The sequence below is a fragment of the Sciurus carolinensis genome, chromosome 3 (genome assembly GCF_902686445.1).
Source record: "Sciurus carolinensis chromosome 3, mSciCar1.2, whole genome shotgun sequence".
Lineage (NCBI taxonomy): Eukaryota > Metazoa > Chordata > Mammalia > Rodentia > Sciuridae > Sciurus > Sciurus carolinensis.
Genome location: NC_062215.1, coordinates 16,963,695 through 16,989,619, shown reverse-complemented (window position 1 = coordinate 16,989,619; position 25,925 = coordinate 16,963,695). Strand labels below are relative to the sequence as shown.

General features: G+C 36.4%; 2 protein-coding genes and 1 pseudogene across 2 annotated transcripts in view; 1 reads left to right on the top strand and 2 right to left on the bottom strand.

Annotated features, from left to right (window-relative positions):
• The window catches only part of Kansl1 (KAT8 regulatory NSL complex subunit 1), a 153,734-nt gene that overhangs the window by 14,563 nt on the left and 113,246 nt on the right, over positions 1–25,925 (bottom strand). The window contains 3 exon segments of the mRNA XM_047543677.1: positions 5,589–5,760; positions 22,957–23,152; positions 24,023–24,138. Coding sequence (XP_047399633.1) covers positions 5,589–5,760; positions 22,957–23,152; positions 24,023–24,138 — 484 coding nt within the window.
• LOC124979214 (U6 snRNA-associated Sm-like protein LSm5) lies at positions 16,435–16,912 on the top strand. Its single transcript, XM_047543678.1, has one exon. It carries the CDS (start codon positions 16,497–16,499, stop codon positions 16,683–16,685), a length of 189 nt encoding a protein of 62 aa, XP_047399634.1. The 5' UTR covers positions 16,435–16,496; the 3' UTR covers positions 16,686–16,912.
• On the bottom strand, positions 17,781–17,875 carry LOC124981584 (uncharacterized; annotated as a pseudogene).

The following is a 25,925-nucleotide window of genomic DNA, read 5'->3' as shown; positions in this document are numbered from 1 at the left end:
GTTCAATCCCCATTACTGCAAAAAACAAAAACAAAACAATGCACAAACAACAGAAAACCATCAGGAACACAGTCAAATCCCTTAGTCAGTGAACAAATGCAAGCTCATAGGCACTGCTGATCATACCACATTCTGAATAGTAACATCACATAAGATATGCAGAGTTTAAAGTTTCAAACAGGCTGGGTGTGGTGGTGTGCACCTGTGATCCCAGTGGCTCGGGAGGCTGAGTTGCAAGGATTGAGTTCAAAGCCAGCCTCAGCAACTCGGGGAGACCCTGTTTCTAAATAAAATACAAAAAAAGTCTGGGGATGTGGCTCAGGAGTTAAGTGCCCCTGAGTTCAATCCCTGGAACCAAAACAAAACAAAAACCGTGCCCCCCCCCCCCGCCCCCGAACAAAACAAACAGGCTGGAGATGGGAGCTGAAATAAAGAAAACAACAGGGATCCATGCAGCTAGAGGACATTCCACTTTCTGCATCTGGGGTTAAAGTGTTACTATTTAGTGAAGAGGCTGAAGTTCCCTTATCAGGTAAATAGTAGGAAAATAAAACCGAGTACTAACACACCAGGTTCTGATATTCTATGATTCACCTGACAGTTCTACTCATTATTTTGCACCATTTTCTTAAACAAACTTTCTTATTTTGTAATGCTCACTGTTTCCTCCTGCTGGGAAGTTGTAGTAGTCTCATAGGCCCAGTTTGGCCAGCTCTCTCAGAACAGCGCAGAACTTCCTGGCCCTTAATAAGTCCTTTTTACAAACTTAAACATTGTTTTCCAAGTTTATATACATCCTCTACATTTCTAAACCGTAAGTAATTAAACTGATTAATAAGGAAGCTGAAGGGTTGGGGAGATAGCTCAATCAGTAGAGTTCTTGCCTTGCAAGCACAAGGCCCTGGGTTCGATCCCCAGCACCGCCAAAAAAAAAAGGGGGGGGGGGGGATAAAGAAACAACACTTCTTCAGCTTCAATACTAAGAGGCTATTATACCCTAATTCTTCCACCTTCTATAGCCAGGGAACTTTATATACTTACCAAATTTTTTTTGATATTGGGATTGAACCCAGGGGTGCTCTACCATTGATCTACACCCAAAACCCTTTTATTTGGAGACAAGTTCTCCCTAAATTGCCTAGGCTGGCCACAAACTTGCAATCTTCCTGTCTCTGCCTCCCAACTGGCTGGTTACAGACTTGAGACGCCATGTCCAAGTCACCCTATCCAATAAATTTCTTGTCTAGATATTGGTAATGGCAGTGGATGGAATACTGAAGGTGTGAGACTGAACTCTAGGCCAGAATGACAGCTTGTTGTGATATGGCAACCACACAAACTGATTAGGAAGCACTAGTAAAACTCTACTTAAAATTTGTTATGCAGCGCCACACAACAGCTAAGTCTCACATTTAAACAATTCTAAATGTGGAGGAGGAAATTCCAACAGATACCTAGTGAATGAAACAATTAGAAAGTTCATGGAACCATTTATGATGGTTTTATATGATGTAACTATCACAGGAATTAAAGAATGAGTCAAAATTAACCTTGTTAAGAGAAACAAAACTGTAAATTCTGCCATTTTTAAACATCTAGAGAAGAGGCTGCAAAAGGGCAGACCAGTAGTCAAATCTAGTGCACAAGAGTTGGAGTCTTGCAGTACTAGGATGAGCTGCTGTTTTCAATGTAGCAAAATGCTTACACAGTGAAATACAGGGAATGCCAATACTTCAGGGGGTGCTTTTTTAGGGGGTGGGTGGAGGGTACTGGGAATTGAACCCAGGAGTACTTTCCCCTTGAACCACAACCTTAGTCCTTTTTATTTTTTTTGTGTCAGGGTCTCATGCTAAGTTGCTAAGGCTGGCTTTTACATTTGTGATCCTCCGATCTCAGCCTCCCAAGTTGCTGAGATCACAGGTGTGTACAACCCTGCCTTGATGGTGCTACTCAAATAGAATATAAATGAGTGGCGCCCTCAGGAGTTGGGCATCTCTATGGCTTTGGGAATCTTTCAGTTTACAAATACACAACACTCTGAATATGGCAGTTATTTGCATCAAAGCAAAATTATCTTAATAGGAACAATGTTAAATATGATAATTAGGTCTCTAGGTCAAATCACATAAGTCTAACCCATAGGCAAATATAATTAGTTCACAGATCTTACTTGGGATGGTAAAATTTATATATGTTTTTGTTTACACTCTCATAAATAGAACTCACTGGTTGACCAACTTTCTTGCCCAAGCTCCAGATTCATGGTGAGGGTGTGCATGTTGTGTGTTTGATATAAGGAAAGAGATAGGGGAGAATAACACATACACGAACAGTACTGAGGGGCAAGAAAATGATAAAAAGCAGATAAAGAGGTGCTCTACATCTTTCCTTTCTTTGTTGTATTGTTTGGAATGAAATGGCATGGTGAAGTATAAGGGAGGACAAAAGGGCAGCAGTCAGATCTACAGGTATGATGCAGTCAGCAGGTCAGAAAGTATTAATAGGGAGTGACTACCTCCTAGTAGACATGTTCAGTGATGTGAGGCTGGTAGTCCAGGCATATTTGGTTGAGTGTTGGCGGAGACCATCAACAATTATACATGGTAATACTGCTGACAAAGGAATGATCACCAGGCTTACCAGGGGATATTCAGTGACTATAGATCTCTGGATTCTTTTTTCTCTTCAAATTTGAGAACATAAAACACTATAATTCAGAAAGTAGCTGGGCGTGGTGGCCCACACCTGTAACCCCAGTGACTCGGGAGGCTGAGGAAGGGGAATGGTGAGTTCAAAGCCAGTCTTAGCAACTTAGTGAGGCCCTGTCTCAAAACAAAAAATAAAAAGCACTGGGGATGTAGCTCAGTGGTAAAGTGCCACTGGGTTCAATTACGGGTACCAAAATTAAATTAATTAATTAATTCAAAAAGTAACTCAAGAAATGTGTTCAAACTCTTTGGTGGCTCTGCCTGAAGTCAGAATTTTGAAATGGGCAGAAATTTGACTTCTCAAAATAATCACTCTGGGAAGGAACACAGAATATAGTCAAAGGAAGGAGAAGCATCAGCTGACTCTAATTTGAATTCTAGAGCCATTTAGTCTTGGATAAGCCCCATCTCACTAAGCATTCTTTGATCTGTAAAGTTCAAGGAATACCTTTAAAAATTTTTGGAAAGAAGCAAATGAAACAAATAAGAGAAAAGTGCTTTTTAAACCATAAAGAACTACAGGAAAAAATAAGGAAAGTGATAATAGCTATAATTCAAAGGCACAAAAAGGTGAACATGAATGACTAGAATGTGAAGCACAGAGGAAAATGTGCAGTCATTTTCCATTCATGGTTCTGATTATCTTGCTATCCATGTACTCCAAGTTTTCTATATTTTTCTACTCTTATAAGTCATCACGTGGGAGTAGGGATATTATACCACTTCCTTTTGACAGTCAAAGTGGATTTTGGTAACAAAAGCCAAAACTCCTTGTAGCTACAGGATTTGGGAGCCAGGAAAGAATTCACTCATTTGAAGAAGAGATGCAGAACAGGAGATTACAGTCTTTTAATAATCAACTGACAAATACAAGGGAGATTCTTTAGGACAGGGTTGGCAATGACTAATGTTGTAAATAAAGTTTTATTGAAACACTACTCTGCCTCCATTTTTTTTTTTTAACATCCTACCCATGGCTACTTTTGTGCCAAAATGGCAGTCAAGCAGCTGTGGCATAAACTGACACTGATTACATGGCCTGCATAGCCTAAGATACTTATTGTACCACCACCTACCCTTTTAAGCTTATAAACCACTTGTTTCTATGTTTTTTCTCATATCATGTAAAGAATATAAATCCTACATCTCTTCTCATTCCTCAGACTCTTATTTCAGTTATTTTCCTTTCAGAAAGGTGCAGTCTATTTGTAAAATGTTATGAAGGATGACAGGAAAAACACAGATCCTTATCCTCAGGAAGATAAAGTACAATAAATAGCCATAAAATGTGCCATTAGCATATAAACAAACATGGAGCTGTGCATGTAGCTCAGTGACTACAGAACTTGCCTAGCATGTGTAAGGCCCTGGGTTAAATCCCCAGTAGTGAAAAACAAATACCACAAACAAGACAAAACAACAACAACATGGTGATTAGAGAGATTATGTGAAAATCAGTAAAACCATCCCAAGATTACAAAAACACTGATTTCCTATAGTCAACCCAGAGCAGTGGTTTCCAAATATTTTTGTTCATGTACTGTTTGAAATGCAATTTAAAAAAAAGTTCAGATAGTTCACAAAGGTTGTATATTCTAGAATATTACATATGCTTTAAAAACATTTTATTAAAACTTTGGCAAGTGAATATATTTAGTTTCATTAATTGATGCAAAAATCTTCCTTTGAACCTACACTTAGTCAATCAAGACTTTGGTTGAAATCTGACTTAACAAAAACTTACTATAAATTGCAGTCTATACCAACTTCTGTTTTTTTTTTGGGGGGTGGTGGTGGTGGTAAGGTGATGGGGTAGGGGGTATACTGGGGATTGAACCCAGGGGTGTTCTACCACTAAGTTACATTCCCAGCCTCTTTTTAAAGTTTTATTTCGAGACAGAGTCTTCACAAAGTTGCTCAGGCTGGCCTCCTACTTGCAGTTCTCCTGCATCAGATTCTTGTGCTGCTAGCATTATAGGTGTGTGCCACCATGCCTGGCTCCATTTTTTTTTTTTTTCCTTAAATGACCCCCACCCACGCAAGTGATGTGATGTTGGGGCTTGAACTCAGAGCCTTGCTCATGCTAAAAACATGTCTTACTACTGAGCTATACTCCCAACCCAGCTCTTACAAACCTTTAAAACTTAACTCCCAGGGATCATATCATTCTTTTTTTTTTGAACTAGGGGTCAAACCCAGGAAGGTTCTGCGAATGCAAGGAAGACACTCTATTCTTTAGAACTGTGAACTCTTAGAAATGGTCCCTTTGTGGTTTTCCTTAATTAAGGTTTTTACACTCTCTGGGGCAAGACCCACACCCCACTGAGGCTCAACACGGCCAAGAGAAATGCATGTCTTTTGTCAAGCTGGAGGGACCTAGTTGTGAAAAGGGAGGTAGGAAAGGAGAACTGAGAGTCTCTGATAGAAACTTATCAGAGGTAGTTAAATAATAGAAAAAAGTACATGCCAACACTAAGGATCTATGCTTATGAACACAAGGAAAAGCTGTCATGTCTTTATATATACACCAATATGAATACATTCATAAGAACACTGCTGCCCATTGTATTTTACATTGTGGTGCACACAAAGATAATATTTTTAAAGATAAACTAAGGTACAAAGGACTAGATTACTTGAGGTTGGAGGCAACTGCACCCAGGCACTTCCCAGACACTCAACAGTGAGAAGGAAATCTCCCTAGCAAGTTACAATGTTTTTAGTGTTACATTCTGATTTGGTGCATCTACTGCACCCTTTCTATAAAGTTAGAAGACTGATGGAAAGTGATGAGCATACCAGGACCCTGGGCTAATTTTTTTTCTCCTGCAACTTTTGTTGTCTCATTCATTAGACTTTATATTCTGTGGTCTTTCTTACCATCTGGAAATGCCAGCACAGGGTGAACACAAGAGTCCAACTGGGAAAGGCGTTCCAACAGAGGGGCTTCGTAGTGAATTTCAGGAGGCATGGTGTTGACACTACCTGAACCACACAGTGCACAGGAGGGATTCACATCACAGCCAGAGCGGATTGTGCTGTTCCGGTGAACCTGTCAAAAGTCAAACAAAATTCTGACAATTCACCATCTGATAAAAAAACCAAGATCTCCAACTCATCCCAAAGATTCAGGAAACCTTGTTAGATAGCTATATGACACTGCCAACAGAAAGTTTGGTTAGTTTGTTAAGTCATTTCCATTTCTCTGGAAAACACTGACCTTCAGAGTGATTAAGGAAATTTTCTTTTCAATAAAATTCAATTACTTGGCACCCTAACTGCTTGCCTGGATAGCAAATCCCTAATAGTTCAAAAGACACTGAAACGTGCTGAAAACAGTTTACAATATCTGCATAGTTTCACCACCTGAAGGTCTTTGTGTGTTACTGAGGACTAAAACTAGGGTCTTCTACCACTTAACCAAATACCAAGTCTTTTTATTTTGAGAGTCTTGCTAAGTTATGAGGTTGGCCTCAAACTTATAATCCTCCTGCCTCTGTCTCTTCAGTCCCCAGCATTACAGGTATGCACCATCACATCCGGATCACCTGATGAGTACCAAGGTGAGTAGTTGCCTCCCGATTCTCCAAACTTATTCTCTTTAGCAACTTCATCCACTTTTTTAGTCTTTAATTACCAACTATATTCTTTTTCTGTTTTCACCCCTCTTTCTTAAGACTTTCAGGTAATCCCATACAAGGTGGCATATTTCTAGAGACAAGTAACTCATTAAACTCTTTTTAACCTAGTCTAAAACCCACTGTTAAAAAAGCTCATGCTTAAGTAATCAAAACAAATTTTGATTCCTGAGTGTTCTTATTCATAGTCTTTGTATTAGATTAATTCTAAGGGGATAGAAATTATTTCCATTAAATTTTGTACACATAGGGGCAAAATAAATAATCTCCAGCTAAGTATGGAGTGAAATATGAGCTAATTTAAGTCTTCAAAAGACTTAATTCTAGCTGGGTGCAGTGGTACATGCCTGTAATCCCAGTGACTCAGGAAGCTGAGGTAGGAGGATAATGTTTAAGGTCCTATGAAATTCAGCAAAATCCTGCCTTTAAAAAAAAAAAAAAAAAAAAAAAAAAAAAAAAAAAAAGGACTGTGGATGTGGCTCAGTGGTTAAGCACCTCTGGGTTCAATTCCCTTTACAGTCACCCACCACATCCCCCCAATCAAAAACAGACTATTTCTGCTTAAATAATAAATAAAATTCAATGTTTTTATTATTTTAGGCTTGGAGGAGCAAAGTTGAAGTCATGCTGAATGCAGGATTCCTATACCAGTTATTACAAAGAACAAGTTTGGCATTTACCAAAGCATGACTTAAAAGTCACCTGGGCAGTACCACTCCTGGAAGAAAGAACCTGTGTAGGGAATGGCACTATGAGATGGGATCCTAGGAGCATGGGTAATATCACAATAAAGACAAAAATGTAGCATAAATCTCTGCTGGCAAATACTCTAACATCTGCTGCCTTCATTTTCAGGACAGACACTCTCTGAAAGTGGTTTCCCTTTATGGACTTGTGTAAGAGAAAGTAAATATTTAAAAATAATGCAATCTTTATCAACATTCTCCATCCAACTGCCTTCTTCTAGTAACCATACAGATATGCCGCATGCAAAGAAGGTCTCCTGAAGGTTAGACCAGCAATTGTAGATGCCATTGAAAAGATATGATACTAACTAAATATGACACTTCTATGTAGACCACATAATTTCTACAGTTTTGGGAAATAATTATCCTTTGCTTTCTATTTAAATAGGGCTGGTTTCTAGAGGAGATACAATTTTGAGGTAGAGAGAGAGGAGAATAAGTTGGCAGGGATGAAAACCAGATGATAGGATTTGGGAAGATCTGTTAAAAGAATCTAAAAATTATACCAAAACTGTGAATATCAAAAAGATGAGGAAGAGATACCAAAATTCTATATAAGAAAAAACATTTGAAGAGCAATATGGGGTCTTTTCCCCTCATACATGGATCCATGACATCAATGAGCTCTCCATATGGTACATTAACAACATTTCATGGGTAGGGTATATCCCTTCAGTCAAAAGCCAACACACGTTTGGGTATGAAAAGAATATATCAAGAATAGCAAAGTAAAACTAAGATTAAGGTAAAAGTAGAAATTAGCAAAAGAGGAAACACATGCCAGAAATGACAAATTTAAGAACTTAAATACTTTGAGAGCTTTTCTTTTTTTCCATACCCACCCTCAGAAGCAAGCAAACAGATCAACTGTTTGAGTTGTAGGACTGGATATAAGAAAAAAAGGGGGGGAAAAAAATCCCACAAAATTTTAAGAAAGCCTCAGAAAAAGCACCAGTTAAGTAAAAAACTGGCTATCTATTTAACAAATGAAACAATCAACTGTAGTCATTTTCCAATCTAAGCTAACCTGGAGAAACAGTCAAGATATCCAAGCTATGGGGCTGAGTTGTGGCTCAGTGTCCAGTGCTTGCCTAGCACGTGTGAGGCATTGGGTTCAATACTCAGCACCATATATAAGTAAGTGAATAAAATACAGGTCTATCAACATTTAAAAAAAATATATATCCAAGCTAAAAACAAATAGTTTTGATATAGTAATGTTATCCAAATAAAAATCTGTAATATGCAGAGCAAGGAAAGATAGAAGAATGTATAAAATTTGTTATAATGGGGATGGAACAGCTTATCTATTTTATCTATAATGTTTAAATAAATGTTACATATTTTTGTATTATATCTGGTCAGGGAATACAATTATGCACGTCTAGAAGGGTCAAGGGCTCTATTTCCTCAGTGAAGTCTCTGACATTAAAAAAAAGATAATATCTGTTGGGCACAGTGGCACATGCCTGTAATCCCAGCTACTTTAGAGGCTTAAGCAGGAAGCTCCCAAGTTCAAGGCCAGCCTGAGCAACTTGATGAGAACCTGTCTCAAAAAACAAAAACAAAACAAAACAAAACAAAAAGGCCCGGGGGTGTAGTTCAGTGGTAGAGCACCCGTGGGTCTGATCCCTAGTACCAAAACAAAACATAAAGTCAAAGTTCTTGCATTGGATCTCAAACTATTTTTCACCTCCACTGCCTCGCTGACTTCACTTCCTGGTACTCAACTAGCCCACTCTACCAGTTACTTTGGATCCTTGCTACATTTCTGCAATATGCCAGAGAAATTTACAGACCATTTGCACTTGGTTCTTTTCTCATTTGTTCCATGGTCATTCTCTAACCATAATTCTTTATATTCAAATAGTCACTTTCTTTAATGAGAATATTTATTCTAAGTAATATATATTTCTAAAATATGTAAGTGGGGAAAAAAGGTTCTTTCTGTTCTTGGATTAAGCTTAGTAAGAAATGTAAGCACAATGTGGTGCACGCCTGTAATCTCAGTGACTCTGGAATTGAGTCAGGAAGATTATACATAAGTTCAGTCTGGGCAACTTATTGAGACCCTGTCTCAAAATTAAAAAGGGGGGTGGGTGGGTAGGTAGACTGGGGATGTAACTCAGTGGGTTCAGCTTCCAGTTCCTCAAAAGAAAACACAATAAATCTTAAAGATACTAAAAGTTAATCTAGAATATTGAACTAGGTTAAGGGGGAAAGAAGCAGCAAAAAGAATCTAAACAAATAATCTTAAACTACAACTGAAAGAACACAAAATGAACATGCAACAGTTTTCCCATAATAACAACAAATTGCTGAAAACTGCCAGGTGTTGTGGCACACACCAGTAACCCCAGAGGCTCAGGAGGCTGAGGCAGGAGGAGGATCAAGAGTTCAAAGCCACCTCAGCAAAAAGTGAGGCACTAATTAAGTAACTGAGGGAGATCCTGTCTCTAAATAAAATAAAAAATAGGGCTGGGGATGTGGCTCAGTGGTCGAGAGTCCCCGAGTTCAATTCTCAGTACCCCCGCCCCCCCAAAAACAGAAATTTTAGGAAAACATTTCATTCCCAATAATCTCAAAAAAGGGGGGGGGGGAATAAATGTAACCAAGGAGGTGCAAAACCTCTACAGTGAAAATTATAAAATGTTGAATAAAGAAATGGAAGTCACTAGAATACAGAAAGCCCTCCCATGTACAAGGATAGGCAGAATTAATATTATTCAAATGGCCAGATTACCAAAAGGGATCTTCCCAAAGGGATTCAAGTCAATCCCCATTGAAATACTGATGACATTCTTCACAGAAATAGAAAAAAGTCCTAAAATTCATTTGGAAGAATTAAAGACCCGTAATAGCCAAAGCAATCCTAAGCCAAAAAAGCAATGCTGGAGTCATCACAATACTCCACTTTAAATACTACTACAGAGATGCAGTAATAAAAACTGCATGGTATTGGCATAAGAGACACAAACGAATAAAACAGAAGAGAGAGTCAAACCCACATAGGCACAGTCATCTGATTCTTGAGAAAGGTACCAAAAACATACACTGGAGAAAAGACAGCTTTTTAAACAAATGGTGCTGGGAAAACTGGAAATCCATATAAGATGAGTGAAACTAGATCCCTCTCTCTCGTCTTGCACAAAAGTCAACTCAAAATGGATCAAAGACCTAGGATGACTAGAAACTTTGCAACTGCTATAAAAGAAGTATAGGACCAACACTCCAACTAACAGGCATAGGTAGTAACTCCCTAAGAAGACTCCTAAAGCCCAGGAAATAATTCCAAAAAGTAATAAACTGGATGGCATTAAATTAAAAAACTTTTGCACAGCAAAGGAACAATTAAGAGTGTGAAATGAGAAGCTACAGGAAAGGAGAAAACCTTTGCTAGCTACTCTTCTGACACAGTATTAATACCCAGAATACATAGAGAACTTAAAAACAAACAACAACAACAACTTACCACCAAACAACCTAATCAATAAATGGGAAAGGGCTGGGGTTGTGGCTCAGTGGTACAGAGTTTGCCTAGCGTGTGGGAGGTGCTGGATTCGAATCCCAGAACCACATACAACTAATAAACCAAATAAAGGTATTATGTCCATCTGCAACTAAAAATATTTTAAAAATAAATGTGCAAATGAAGTTAACAGCTACTTCTCAAATAAAAAAACAAAAAACAAACAAACAAAAAACAAAAAAATGTTCAACATCTTTAGTAATCAGGGAAATGCAAGCAAATCAAAACTACACTGAGGCTTCTTATGACTCCAATTAGAATGGCAGCCATCATGAATATAAACAATAATCCAGGAGTGGTGATGCATGTCTGTAATTCCAACAACTTGGGAAGGATGAAGCAGGAGGATCACAAATTAAGAGGCCAGCCTCAGCAAATTACCAAAACAGAAACAAAAAACCCCACAATAATAACTGCTGAGAGAATATTAATTAATAATAAAAGAGGAAAAAAGGAACACTGCTACTGTTGGTAGCATTATACATTAGTATAACCACTATGGAAATCATTCTGGAGGTTCCTCAAAAGACTAGGAATGAACTGCCATATGACCCAGCTGTATCATTCATTAGTATTTCTCCTGAAGAATTTAAGTCAGCATACTATAGCAATATATGAATAATCATTTATGGCAGTACCATTCACAATAGCCAAGTTATGAAACCAGTCTATATGTTCACCAGTGGAGAAATGAATAATGAAACTATGATATATATATACACAATGGAGTTTTATTTAGCCATAGAAAAATAAAATGTCATTTTCAGGAAAATGCATGGGAACATAAATGAAATAAAAGGCATGTATTTTTCTCTCATATATATGGAAGCCAGAAAGAGAAAAGGTGGTTTGGGGGGAGGGAATATCTGAAAATAAAAGGGAGATCAGTAGAGGAATGATGCGGGGAGGGAGGTAGAGAAGAAAAGGGGAGATACAGAAAAATAAAACTGACCAGATTATACCGTTATATTGTGTGCATGCATGAATATGTAAAAACAAATTTCACTATCATATGTAATTATAATGTACCAATAGAAAGAAAAAAGATTCAGGAAGGATAATTGTAAAGTAACTGATAATTAACATAATCTGTTTTTAGCCTGGTATGATGGTGCACACCTGTAATTTTAGTGATTCAAGAGGCTGAGGGAGGAGGATTAAGGCCAGCCTCAGTAACTCAGAGACCTTGTCTCAAAATAAAAAGTAAAAAGGGCTGGGGATGTGGCTTACTGGTAGGCTCAATCCTTAGTACCAGTAAGTAACTAACTACAAAAAAAAAAAAAAAAAAAAAAAAAAAAAAAAAAAAAATTAGTAATCTGCTCTTAGAGGATAAAGATGCAGCTCAAAGGTAGAACACTTTGTCTTTCATTCATGAGGCCCCAGGCTTAAAAAAATAAAGAAAACAATAATCTGCTCAAGAATTAAACTGACTAAAGCATATAAAGTCATATTTCAAAAGCAATTAGTTAAAAACCTTTTTCTAAATGAATCAGGTAAACCAGGGGATCATCATTTAGGGGGAAAAAAGTTGGATTTTTGGTTCACACAAAATTCTCAATAAAGATTTAAATATAAAAACAATATCATGTTCAAAACTTTAAAAAAAAAAGTACGGCAATATATAGTAGTAAAAATGTGGGCTATGCTGACTGCCTGCGTTTTGAACCTTGATTGCTGCTCCTTTTTCTTTTATTATTATTATTTTTAAGTTGCAGATGGACACACCACCTTTATTTATTTTTTTATGTGGTGCTGAGGATCAAACCTACTGCCTCACACATGCTAGGCAAGTGCTCTACCACAGGAGCCCCAGTCCTTGACTGCTAGTTAATTGTGTGACCTTAGGTAAGCTACTATGCTTCACTACATCAGCATAATACCCAGGACTTTCCACTTCTAGCCATGATGAAGCAACAGTGATCAGATTTACCTTTTAGTTACAAGCTAGTAATGTACGGCTGAAAAACAAATGGGTGGCTTCTAAAATGGTTCTAACTTTCACTTTAGAAGCACATTCTAGAAATGAAGAGCAGAGAAAGGGATTCCAAGAAGAAAATGAGGGTTTCATGAGTTGAGGAAACAAACTATCAGAAGCTAAGGTAACTGGAGACTGTGAGGCAGCATTCAAGAAGTTATACTGAAAAAAAGCCCCAAAAATCTTTGTGAGATCCTCTTCAGTTCTGGTAAATACTAGAAGCACATGTACAGGCCAGGCAAAAAGCAGCTGGAGAGTTTTAAGCTTAACAGTTTCCAGAGTGAATACTACTAGCTGGTAGGACTTTGAATTGTGAACAAAGTGGCATGGAACATTCAAGAAAGATCCCAGAAACATTTTAGGTGTGCAAATAAACTACTAAACAGGTTCTCCTTTACCTGCCCCAACTAAGGACAAATAATTTATCTGCCAACAAAGTCCCTTTAAAGGAAGATAACATAAGCCACATGCTACAACCAGGCAAAATCAAACACCCAGCACTCAATAAAAGTTGCTAGATATGGGATGATCAGTGGTAGAACACTTTGCGTATGCAAAGCCCTGGGTTCAATTCCCAGTATAGGGGCCAGGGGGGTTGCTAGATATGCCAATAGGTAAGTAAATTCTACTACAGGGATCAAGAAAAATATGTCACAAGAAACTAAGGGATAAATAAGCCTGTATTCTCAGCAAATACATTACAAGGAAAAAGCGTATGATGGATAGCTTGGAGCAAACACTGTAGTTCTGGTTCTTCTCACAGAAAAGAACTAGAAAGGTCAGATTTAAAATTAAAAAAAAGGGCACAACAAGGTTTCAGAGAAATACTAAATTAATGACAACATTAAGTAGCCAAAATTCTAGGGACAAAAAACTTGCATTCTGCAGCTGCTTTTTCCTGGTTAATTTTGGAAACATGCTTAGTATCTGGTGCTTTGGAAGAGGGCCACTTTTGGGAAATAGATAAATGAGCAGAGCTTTTGGTGCTTTCAAAAGGCTGAAGGAACAATTTAAGTTTAAATGCCAAATTTCCAGTAAAGAGAGGATAAGAAACTAAGCATGACAATGCCAGGCACTCATCTTTATAAGGCAAACTGTGAAGCTATGAAAGGTAGGAAGCTAAGATGATAAGCAGAAACCATCTGAAAAGCAGGGCTTTTAGTAGTCTCATTTGACTGACAGAGGTCCTAGAAGGGGTCAAACCCGGGTCTCATACATGCTGGGAAGTGATCTACCACTGAGCTACACCCTTAGATTGACAGTTTCACTTTAACAAGGAGATCAGAATTACAGTTCAGGATATGTTGGCCAACATAATTGGCTCAAGTGGCTGAAAATGAGCATGGGAAATAAGTTTACATTCCAAGAATGAACCAGACGTAGAACTTTACCAAAATTAATCCAGTCCCCAGATGGACTAAGGTTTTCAGCACCATTATATATACCTAGCAGGGGAACAAGGTGAAGACTGAAGGAAAACACCATTGCTTATAAAATCTTTTTAAGTTTACAGTATCTAACAGTACTAAAAAACAAAACAGACAACAGAAACACAGTCCCCATAACCCAGATTTTGGAGTTGGCAGAAAAGGGCTTTAAAAATGTCTGAATAAATACTTAGTAACTTCAGGGAAATACAGAGAAAATAAATGAAAAGATCACAAAAGTTTTTAAATATATAAAAACAAAACCTAACCAGGTGCAATAGTGTGTGCCTATAATCCCAGCTGTTTAGGAAGCTAAGGCAGGAGGATCATTCGAATCCAGGAGTTAATAGCCAGCTTGGGCAAGACAGCAAGACCTGATTTCAAAAATACATACATACATACATATATACCATCAAATGGAAACTTAAGAATGTGACATAGACACAACAGAAGAGTTGTGACAAGGGAATTAGTAGACTGGTTAATAGAATTAATTAAGAAATTTAAGAAAACTAGAAAACACCTACCAATGTACCAAAGGGCACTGTGATAATATCCAATGCACTTTTAATCAGAATCTTGGGAGGAGGACAGAGAATGAAGCAAGGGCAATATCTGAAGAGATTCTGGCCAGTTTGAGTGAAAACTCGTTTAAAGTTTTACCAAGCCACAAATTTAAAAAAGCTCTGCAAAACCCAAACAGGAAGAAAACACAAAACCACTACCAAGCATATCATAAAAATGTTTAAGTTATATAAAAAAGGAGATAAAGGGGAAACCTATAAAACCCAATTAAAAAGACATATAAAAGACTGGAATCTGGATCTTGATTCAAACAAACTTTAAAATCATTTATTAACTTGGCAACTGAGTGAGATCATGTCTCAAAAATGTAAAATAAAACAAAATATGGATTGGAGATGAAGCTCACTCAGTACCACTGGGTTCAATGATCAATACTAAAGTTAGAAAAAAAAAAATCCCAATAAATACATAAAATCATTTATGAGAGATCTTAGAAATCTGAATAGACTAATCTTTTATAACATCAAAAAAAACAGATATTATTACTTGCTTCAATTTTAAAACAGCTTAAACTGACAATATACAAGAATTAACAACAATATTAGGCTCTTTTACTTTGGCAAATAGTTTTTAGAAGTAGACCCACAGAAAAGTATTTCAAACTGATAATGGAAATTTTCAAAACTGGTGTCAAATGTTCATGGCCCACCTTGTATAGAAACGTTAAAAATCAAATGGAAGGGCTGGGAAGATAGCTCAGCTGGTAGAGTGCTTGCCTTGCAAGCACAAGGCCCTGCGTTCAATCCCCAGTACCGCAAAAAAAAAAAAAAAAAAAAAAAAAGGAATGATTGAACAAATTATTCTATAACTTCACGTTTGATCTAAAATGCCAAATACTACTGTGTATGACAGCAAGTCAAGTATGGTCTCAGTTGAGGCTGGTGTATATGTAATCAAATATGCACTAGTGGAAAAGAGGCCTAGTATCATGACAGGATTATTGAAACTACTAATAGCCAAGGACCAGGAGAGATTGCACAGTTTAATCCTTAGGCAGTTTCTGCCTTGAAATGAGTAGCTGGTTAAACCCTTAATGAGCTCACAGTACTCAGCTGTCTGCATTCAACAGTAAAGTTATTGCTCATAAACCCAGTCCTTCCATTTGAAACTATGCTGACAAACCAAACTATGCAATTTTCTATGAAGAATCACAAAGGAAAAGATTAATAAATTTCCAAAATTTTAAACACATGTATCTGTTAAGGATTGCATGTTTGGATCCCCTTTAAACTTGTATATTGAAATCCTAACCCCTAAAGTGATGGTATTAGGAGGTGAAGTCTCTGGGATGGATAAATAATTTAGAAAAAGTATAAATTTCTTGCCACAATGACATGTTATATGCATGTATCAAATTATCAAACCATATCCTACACATAATTAAAATAATAATTTTAAAATAAAAATAAAAGTATAAAAATATATGTATATGCAACTAAATACATATGCACAGAAAACAAAGCATTACACAATACCCATAAATACACTAAATACTGAAAGAAAATGCACAATCATTTGACCATTAGTTTATATTCTAGAAACTAGACTACTGGCACTGTGGATATTTTGAAAATAAAAAGGGATAATGAGTCAATATTGGAATGATGTTTCTATATTTTATATTTATTCTAGTATAATTCTGATTATCCACTATCCCTATTCATAATTTCAGGATGAGATTTTAAGGTAGAAAATGTTGGGAAGAGTTTCATCTTAAAACTTTCATTTCAGTATTGCCAAATGCACAAACATAATCTAGAGTCGGCGAGGTAGGGGTGGGGCCTCAGAGTAGGCCAGCCGAGAGGTCCTGGTGGCGCGGTGGGTCACACCTGCTCCTTTCTCTCCAGAGCTTGTGGACAAGTGTATAGGATCAAGAATTCACATTGTGATGAAGAGTGATAAGGAAATTGTTGGAACTCTTCTAGGATTTGATGACTTTGTCAATATGGTGCTGGAAGATGTCACTGAATTTGAAATCACACCAGAAGGAAGAAGGATTACTAAATTAGATCAGATTTTGCTAAATGGAAATAATATAACAATGCTGGTTCCTGGAGGTGAAGGACCTGAAGTATGAAAGAATTTCCTTGACTTATGCTAGATTCCATTTTGTTTTATAATGGCAACAAAATAGATTTTTTTTTAATCTTCTAATGTTTAGATTCTCTAAAGCTAATTTTCCCGTTAAAGGGAAATGCTTTGAAGATGTATTGTATAACCATTTTTCTAAGTTAATCATGATTATCTTGGAAAAAGAAGAAATTAGTGTGTTTTTTGAAGACAAAAATAAAGGTGTTTTTGGTTAAAAAAAAAAAAAAAAAAAAAAAAAAAAACATAATCTAAAATGGCATTATAGAACAGAAAGCAGTTTTTCTAAAATATTTCTCTAGGAGTCATGAATATGATTACTCAGAATTACTTTTACAAGGTTCCCTGGTCAAACAAAGTTAAAAGACTTTTAAAGTCTTTTAAAGACTTTGTAAATCTTTTATCATGTTTTATAAAACACAAGGAGTGAATATGGCATGAACTGCTTTCCAAACTGATTTACCCATCACATTACATGCCTTAGAAGTACCTTTAGACTCGCTAGTATAAAAAACAGAAACATTTAAAGAAATACTCAAATATTTTTTTAAAAAAATTCAAGACAGACAAGAAACACTCAAGGATGTACACCGAGTAAAGTGAATTCAAAGGTATAAATACATTCCTTGAAATTCCAAAACATAAAAATTAGACCAAAAATAGGATTCTAAAGATCTTAAGTTACCAGAGAGAACAGATAACCTATGAAGAAATGACAAACCACTAACGTAATTTTCACCAACAGGTCCTAGAATGCAATTAAACATTATCTACTGCTAGAAATAAAAAGTATATAAATGTGTAATATAAAAAAACTTTTATCTACTCACAAAACATGATTCTATATGTTCTAAATATAGAGATTAATTTTCCATCTCATAGATCACTGTTGGAAGTATGTATCAGGCAAGAAGAAATATCAATTTAGAACAATGAAGTGCAACACAAAAAGTAACCATGAACAAGAATGGTAAAGTACTGGTAAATGTAAACAAGTATGAACTTAAAGATTACTTTAGTGGGGATTTAAAAACAAATTACAGATAATGGAGGGCAAGATCGGGTTTCCTTCTTTCTTTTTTCTCTTCAGACACGTATATGTTTTAAACAAGGTTTGGAGTGAGGCACATCTCAAACAGCATGAACACCCTATTGACACACTTACGAACCAAAAGGGATCAAGATCAGTTTTTTAAAAAGGCTTTTTATTTTTCAGTGCTGGGATTAAAATGGCATTTTAAAGCCATTATGTTCCAAGAGCAACTAGAGATACTAATCAAATTTGTACAGTATTTAAATACATTTTTCACCTGTTAAGGATAACTACTAAATGAACATAAATGGAACATATAAGCAGAAGAAAACAAAGGCAAAGAAAAAGCAAGGTTTAAGCAAAAATGATGCAGAAATGACTTGTTTTAAGCCACCCAAAATAAGACTACTTCACACATCAAAGGCTGTGGAATGCTAACCAAGAAACTGAAAGAAACTGAAACAGTAAATGATTTATTATTATGTAAGAAAAATAAATAAAGTAAGCATTTAATAAAGAAAGAAGGCAGGAGGAAATTAACAGCCAAAAAACTGACCTTCAGAAAAACAAATAAAATAGAAAAACTGCTGATAGTATTAATGAAGAAAAATTAAAGACTAAGGAACTCTACAGAAGTTAGCCTTAAAACACACCCAGAGCAATCCTCCTATGACACAATTATACTATAACACAAAACTACAAAATTCTAAAGTAAAGCCAGAAAACTGCCAAACAATTTGTGAGAAGATGCTCTTTTTAAAAATTTAAAAGAAACGCTACTGAGGGAAATCCAAAGGTTTCAACAAGGGTATGCTAGTAATAAACAGGGCATTATTTCTTCTACTGGCTGTTAGTATATAGAATATGTCTTTTCAAGCATTCATTTACTCACACTGGTGACTTCTGTTGTCAGACTATGTACAAGTTTTCAATGGTCCAAGGTAAAGCTGAGAATGACAATTTACTAATGAATAACTAATAAAACTTCATTCTTCTCTTTTCCTGTTTTGGAGGCAGAGGATACTGGAGACTGAACCCAGGGGCTCTCTACATCCCCAGCCCTCTTCACCTTTTTCTGAAACAGGATCTTACTAAGTTGCTGAGGCTGGCCTTGGACTTGAAATCTTCCTGCCTCAGACTCAAGTCACTGGATTACAGGAGTGTGCTGCTGCACCTAGCTTCCCTTTTCTTCTTGAAATACCATCCATATCATAATATTCTTTTTTTTTTTTTTTTTTTTTTTTTTTTGGGTACTGGGGATTGAACCCAGGGCCTTGTGCTTACAAGGCAAGCACTCTACCAGCTGAGCTATCTCCCCAGCCCCATAGTATTCTTAATTTATTAAATAATTGTACTAGAAAATTAAGAAGAAACACTATGTGGGGGTTAAACTTATTTTTTAAGTTTTATTACAGTTTTATTATCTCAACTAATGTTCAGATTAAGTTATAAGCATCTACCTCTTACAAACAGCAGGCCAGGAAATTTTCATTTGAGTTTTTCTTTGCAGGTTTAATTACTACCATCCAAGACCCCTAAAGTGATGAAATACAATAAATAGCAATATAGGCAACTTATATTTATGTTCTAACATTACAATGAAACTGTGCTACAGGAAAAGGACCCCACAGAATCCATGGGCTTTTTTTCCCACAGAAGACAGAAATGTTCCCCCATTCTCAAAGTCCTCTATCCTCCCAATCGATATTACTTACTATGTCCTAATGAATACTCCTTCAGATGATCTTTAAAATTTTTTTCCATCTTCAGAGTTTTAGAGCCTTTAGACTATTATTTTTTTTCAGGATAATTACTGTTAGTCTCTCTTTCCTTCTCTAGTCTCTTTTGTGCTAATCCATTCCCAACATAAACGATCTCCAGGTTTATCTTTTAAAAAATAGGTTATGGGGGCTGCAGTTGTAGCTCAGTGGTGCACGCTTCCCTAGCTGTGTGAGGCACTGGGTTCAATCCTCAGCACCACATAAAAACAAAGGTAATGTGTACATATACAACTTAAAACATTTTGTAAAAGGTCATGATAGTTACCTACCAAACCCTTTAATCCTAGAGACTAAGTAAAACTCAGCAGTTCAGGTACTCAAGGTTTCTTAATATTTACTATTAGGTCTGATTTTTGTTTATTTCTAATAAGCTTATCTTATAGAACCCTTTGTTCTAACACTGATTTTAAGACCTACCAGGGATATAAAAACACCCCTCGTGGGTCAATTAAAAAAAAAAAAAAAGCGCTACTAGATTAAATGTGCATCTCAACTTTAAGATATATACATTTCACCTATGATTCAACTAAGCTGATAGTCTCTGAAAAACAGTAAAGGAATGTGTTCCTTTTCAAGTGGGTTTTATAGTATTTGGTTCTGGAAGGCAGTATGAATAAATTTAAATGTAGGTGAGGCAGTAATATTGACATTAAAGATTTTTTAAAAATATTCTGTAGTTACACCTTTTCAGGGGAAGAATTACAAACATAATTTGAATAAACCAGAAGTATATAATTGCAACAGAATCTCTCTTACTCAGAAACAGAAAGCAGATCTTCTCACAATAAATGTGAACTCACTGGCAATGATCAATGTTGGAAAATAATTTGACTTCTTTGCTATCCAGCTCTGCCATTAGAAAATGGGTTCTATGAAGGTAAAGACTTTGTTTTGCTCACCAATAAAAGCTCGCTCCCTGAATAATACTCAGAACACAAGGCACTCAAAGTTTTATTGAATACTTTTGCATGGCAAACCCAGCATCTCAAGATGAGGAAAGATGCTCTACTGATGGTAGCAGATACCACTGAGGGTATAGCATAAGCAAGGAGCCACGGGAGACAGCAAGCAACCAATACAGAGGGCATGGTGTTTATCTCCAGTTTTGGCATAACTCCAGAGTTTGTGCTTTATCTAGTATATGGTCTTTACCTAAAGTCTATTTCTCTGACTTGCTTTTCATGCAACTAATTTTTGTATTTGGCAGGATGACTGTTTTAGAAACTGGCAATGTTCACCTTTTGCCTCAACTGCTTTTTAATTAAATTTAATCAGGGGGGCTGGGAACCGAACTCAGGGGCACTAAGTCATATACCCAGACGCCACCCCCCGACCCCCAACTTTTTAAAAAGTTTTATTTTGAGACTGGGTCTCACTAAGTTGCTTAGGGCCTTGCTAAGTTGCTGAAGCCGGTCCTGAACTTTCGATGATTCTCCTGCCTCAGTCTCCTGGGTCAATGAGATAGAGTGTAGGTGTGTGCCACCATTCCCAGTAATAATTTTATGCACTTTCAAAAATATATTAGTTTTAAAGTCTGAATCAGAAGGTCTGCTACCTTATCATGGGGGAGTGGGGAATTTAAAAAAATCTACCCCTCGCTGTGTGTGTTTTAAAACACTCCCCTAGATGTCATGACACCATGATTGGCAAATTGTCAAAACAGGAAGGGACACCATTTTCCATGAGGTTTTACATATGAGAGAAAGTACTCTACGTTAAAAGCATCAAGGATAAGACACACACACAAAAAAAGCTATTTTCCTAACATTTGACAGTAATGTACATTTTTCCCCTTTTGCTTTCTTGTTTTTAGCTCTTTAATCTTTCAGAAAACCATTCAGATTTATGACTATGAATGACAAATCAAGACCCAAATGTCAATATAAAAATTCTGTCAAATATTCCTTTCTTTTCTATTTGGTATTTCATGTATAGTTTGAGGAAAAGACTGGGGAGAAAAGTACTGCCAGACAGTCAAGTCTCATAATACTTTTCTTCATACAAGCACAAAGCTAACTGAGTAATGAAAATTCATTGTCCGAATATTAATGATTCCAGCAAATGTCTCACTCCCCTCCTCTGTCATCACCCAATAAGCTATAATAGCTCCCCCTTAAGAAAGATTACCCCTCAATCAAACAGGCTAATTCTCTGCTCTGTGTTATAGCAACATTCTTTGAAAGCATTTTCTTAAATAGTTTCCTCATTTTTTTTTTTTGTCCCATTCTTTCCTGAACCCACTTGAAACAGGTCTTTACCCTTCTCCCTCTTCCAAAACTGCTCACCAAGGTCACCAAAGGTCTCTTGCCCTGTCAGTCTTTTTATTACTTCAACTGTCTACAGCATCTGATTCACATGGTCACGACTTTCCTCTCTGAAACACTCTTCCTTTATCAACCATGCTCTTTTGAGCCCTTTCGTCATCTTTCATAGCCCTGTGTCTTGTAAATTCTCAAGGCCTAATCCCCATACCTTTTCTTTATCTGAGCTTCCCAGCATTCTCTAATCCCCTCTGTTGCCATTTTTTTTGCCCCAGTATTTAATGCTATATGACATACTATATGGTTCTTTATTTTTATGTTTTTATTTGTTGTTATATTCCCAATACTTAGAAAAGATCTAGCTCATTGTAGAAGCTCAATAAATACATGGAGAATGAGTGAATGAACAAAATCAAAAGTGACAGCCAACCACTCTTTTTTAGCCAGACACCCTAGTAAGCATGTTACACACATATCAATCTTTAAACAACCCAATGAGTTTTCTTAGGCTTTGGAAAGAAGGAAGGATGGGGGTGTTTAACACATCCCAGTCTAGTAGGTGGCAGTGCCATGATTCAAACTGAAGTGTATCATCCTTGAAGTTAATGTTCTGGACCACTGCATGGTACCAATTTTACTGGAGTATTATTTCATTAGTTTAAGAATAAAGCAAACTCTGCTAACTGAAGAATCAGTAATAAAAATTTCCCTGAAGCTGTGAATTAACTTTCATTTCCTTGTGAAGATAAACATTCATTTAGCAACAAGCCTTACAGACAAAGCATTCGACACTGCCATTTTCAGTGAAAATGGTACAGGTGAAAAGCACTGATGGCAACACCTAAACTTTCAGTTTCTCCCATTTCTACTATAAAACTGAAGCCAGTAATTTCCAAATCTGGCTAAAGAATCACCTAGCAAGTTTTTGCTTTCTGAAAACAAAATTTTCAGCCCCAATCTCAGAGCAACTGAATCAGAATCTCTAGAAAACAGGGTCCAGGAACCTAGTGTGTGTGTGTGTATATATATATATATATATATATTTTTTTTTTTTTTAAGTTTTCTAGAAAACCTTGGCTGTTAGTCAAAACTGGAAAACACTTAAATTTAGCAAACCAAAGGTGGTATGAGATTACCTAATCCCACTTAGCTCATTGACAATGACCAAGTCTCACTGGTACTGACCTTCTTAGAAAGAGGAACGATGCTGTTGGGTCGAACAAGTCTCCGCTTCTTACAGCTCAGTATGGGACGTGTCCGGGCTGCCACACAGGTACCATCAGATGATGAAGAAACTAGATTCAGTCGTTGCTTTTTATGCAATTGTTCCTCAACATCTGAGCTGTCACCTGGAATATGGTCTGCCAAGACAGGCTGAAGACTACACAAGGGGAAGGAAAAGTATTCACTTTCAGAAAATATGGGAAACAAAGCCTCTAATAACTGGTTCAATCTCTCTACTAGCAAATGCTCACAGACACAAACAAGTGTTCTAATGCAGAAGCAGGTCATCCTCTGGATAAGGTCCACTAATCTAAGTAGGTGCGTTGTGTCTGTGTTTATTCGTAACGTTAACTGTATTATGTCTGAAAAGTGCAAAGGTCAGTGAGCAGTATTAAGTTCCCATAGTTAGATTTTCTCCTAAACACAAACATGACTAAAAAGTCTCGATAATTACAATTGGTAAGAAAATGATGGAACTCTGCAAATATTAAGGAGCTGCCTTAGAATCAGCATACCTGTGACTCTTCAATTCTATGGATATGTACTGTTCACTTGTTTAGGGTTCTGTGAGCCTTCATGTACCCAGATTTACAAACAGCCTTGAGGAAATTAATCTGTTCTACTACAAAAGAATTTATATAAACTTCTTTGAGGGATTCCTGTAAGAACTGGGACCAATAATAATGATGGGGCTGGGGAGATAGCTCAGTTGGTAGAGTGCTCCCCTTGCAAGCACTAAGGCCCTGAGTTCAATCCCCAGCACCGCAAAAAAAAACAAAAAACAAAAAAATAATAATGATGTACAATAAAGGTACAATATTTTATTTTTCTCCATGCCCAGGCCCTTTTAGGTATGGCAGATAAGAGAAATACATGAATATATTACTATAGTAGGAAGCATGCAAAATATTAATCCATGATAAAATTTCTGCTTCTTTAAATCAGATCAGTACTGGCTAGAGATAACTAAGAAGTCCAAACTCACCTTTTACAAGCCTACTATAAGAAGAGAAGGGATAAAACGTACGTGTTAATAACTCCATTGACAGGTCTCAGCGCTCCACAAGATTTGGTAGATAATGACTCTGAAATATGACCAACAGGGGCACCATGGTTTTCCAGTGGCTGAGAAACAGATTCAATCTGAATAAGAAGAAAAATAAAATACACTTAACATTTACCAAACAATACCACTACTTGAAAAGCAGCACCACTTCATTTCACCTAGTATTCTCATGACCAAATTGAAAAATAAAACTCATAACTGAGGAGAAATTAGCTCAAAGAAAGAAGAATGAGAAACCCAAATATTTATCAGATTAAAAGCAGTAAAGGTCTACTGACAGGAAAATAATCCTAACAATTCTGTGGAAGGGAAGTATAGCAACACAATTACACAGTAACATGAACCTTCTACTAAGGGTCAAAAAGGATACAGTATCATCAGTATCAAGGCAACTAAGAGAAAATTTAAATGTACTTATTATCTGTTTATGGTGGAAACTTGATTTCCAAGAACTGCACTGTGTGTGTATGTATCTACGTATATGTACAGATTACTGGCTTCAGACTGTACAAACCAAATATGCTTGAGTATTAGATGAAATAAGGGAGGTAAGAATTATGTAAAGGTTTATAATTTCAATATTCAAAATAAATCAGAAGGAGTTCTGAGTGTTATCATATGATGTCTCTCAGGTATAGGCAATAAAGTCACAAGCATAGTTATCCAATGATTCGGGGTTGCTGAAATATCTCAGAAAGGTTGTTGTCTTTGTCTCCTTACATTTGATCTGGCTCTGGGATGTTCTGAAGTTCTCCTTCCTATAATTGCTACCCTTGCATTGCAAGGTCAGTATTTCGAGGTTGAAATTCTTTTTTTTAACCTTCTTCTAAGTATCACTGAACAATTTCTGAACACTCCCAAGAAAATATACCAAAGAATCCACAGATCTGAAAGCAATCCTGGATAAGTATAAAGTAAGTACACAGATTAGAAAGATAACTTAAAAGATTTAATACAAATAAACCCAAAGCCAGCTCAAGGTAAGTATATAAACAGACAAGTTTTGAAAGTATACTACAATGAGTGAACACTGGGGAAATGTTTTCCTTGTTAGATACCCTGAACATCTACTAAAGTATCACAAATATCTTAATTATTTTAGTCAATGCTATCAAAATTATGGTAACTTTGGCAAACAGATTCATTGCCTTAAACTGTTTTGATTTTCCTTGGACACCAACATGTATTAAACAGCAAAAACTACAAAGTTATTCATATCTTCTGACAAAATATTTTGAACAATCTTAAAACTCTATCCTAAAGAAGTAACTCACAAAACATCCCTAAAAACTGCATTTACAAAGACTGTCACTGCAATAATATCAATAACCTAAATGTTCAATACCTGAGATTACAAATTATTACAAATTGTGATTTTGGTGTCCCAAATCAAAATGTTAAAAAGAATCATAAAAGATATTTTTTCTCATGCCAGAGGGTATTTGAAGAAAAAAAATTATGCAGAAATACAGAAATTGTTTTAGGAAACAGGATAAATGCAAAATATTTTTAACATAGTTGTAGTGACTAAAAACATATGCATACACATATTGACAAAAGTGATCTAATGGAACCAAAATTTTTCTTATAATTGTGTGTGTGTGTGTGTGTGTGTGTGTGTGTATACATATATTTTTTTTAACGGGTGGGGGGCTGGGATTGTGGCTCAGTGGTGGCACACTGGCATGTATAAGGCCCTGGGTTTGATCCTCAGCACCACAAAAAAATAAATAATTTTTAAAGAAGGTCCATCAACAACTAAAAAATATATTAAAAACAAAAACAAACAAAAACCAAGGGTGGGGTTATAATTCAGTGGCAGAGTATTTGCCTAGCATGTGTGAGGCTCTGCTCAGAACCACAT

What these genes read in the sequence shown, in the direction of transcription:
- LOC124979214 (XM_047543678.1), top strand. Translation starts at nt 16,497, where the DNA reads ATGAAGAGTGATAAGGAAATTGTTGGAACTCTTCTAGGATTTGATGAC.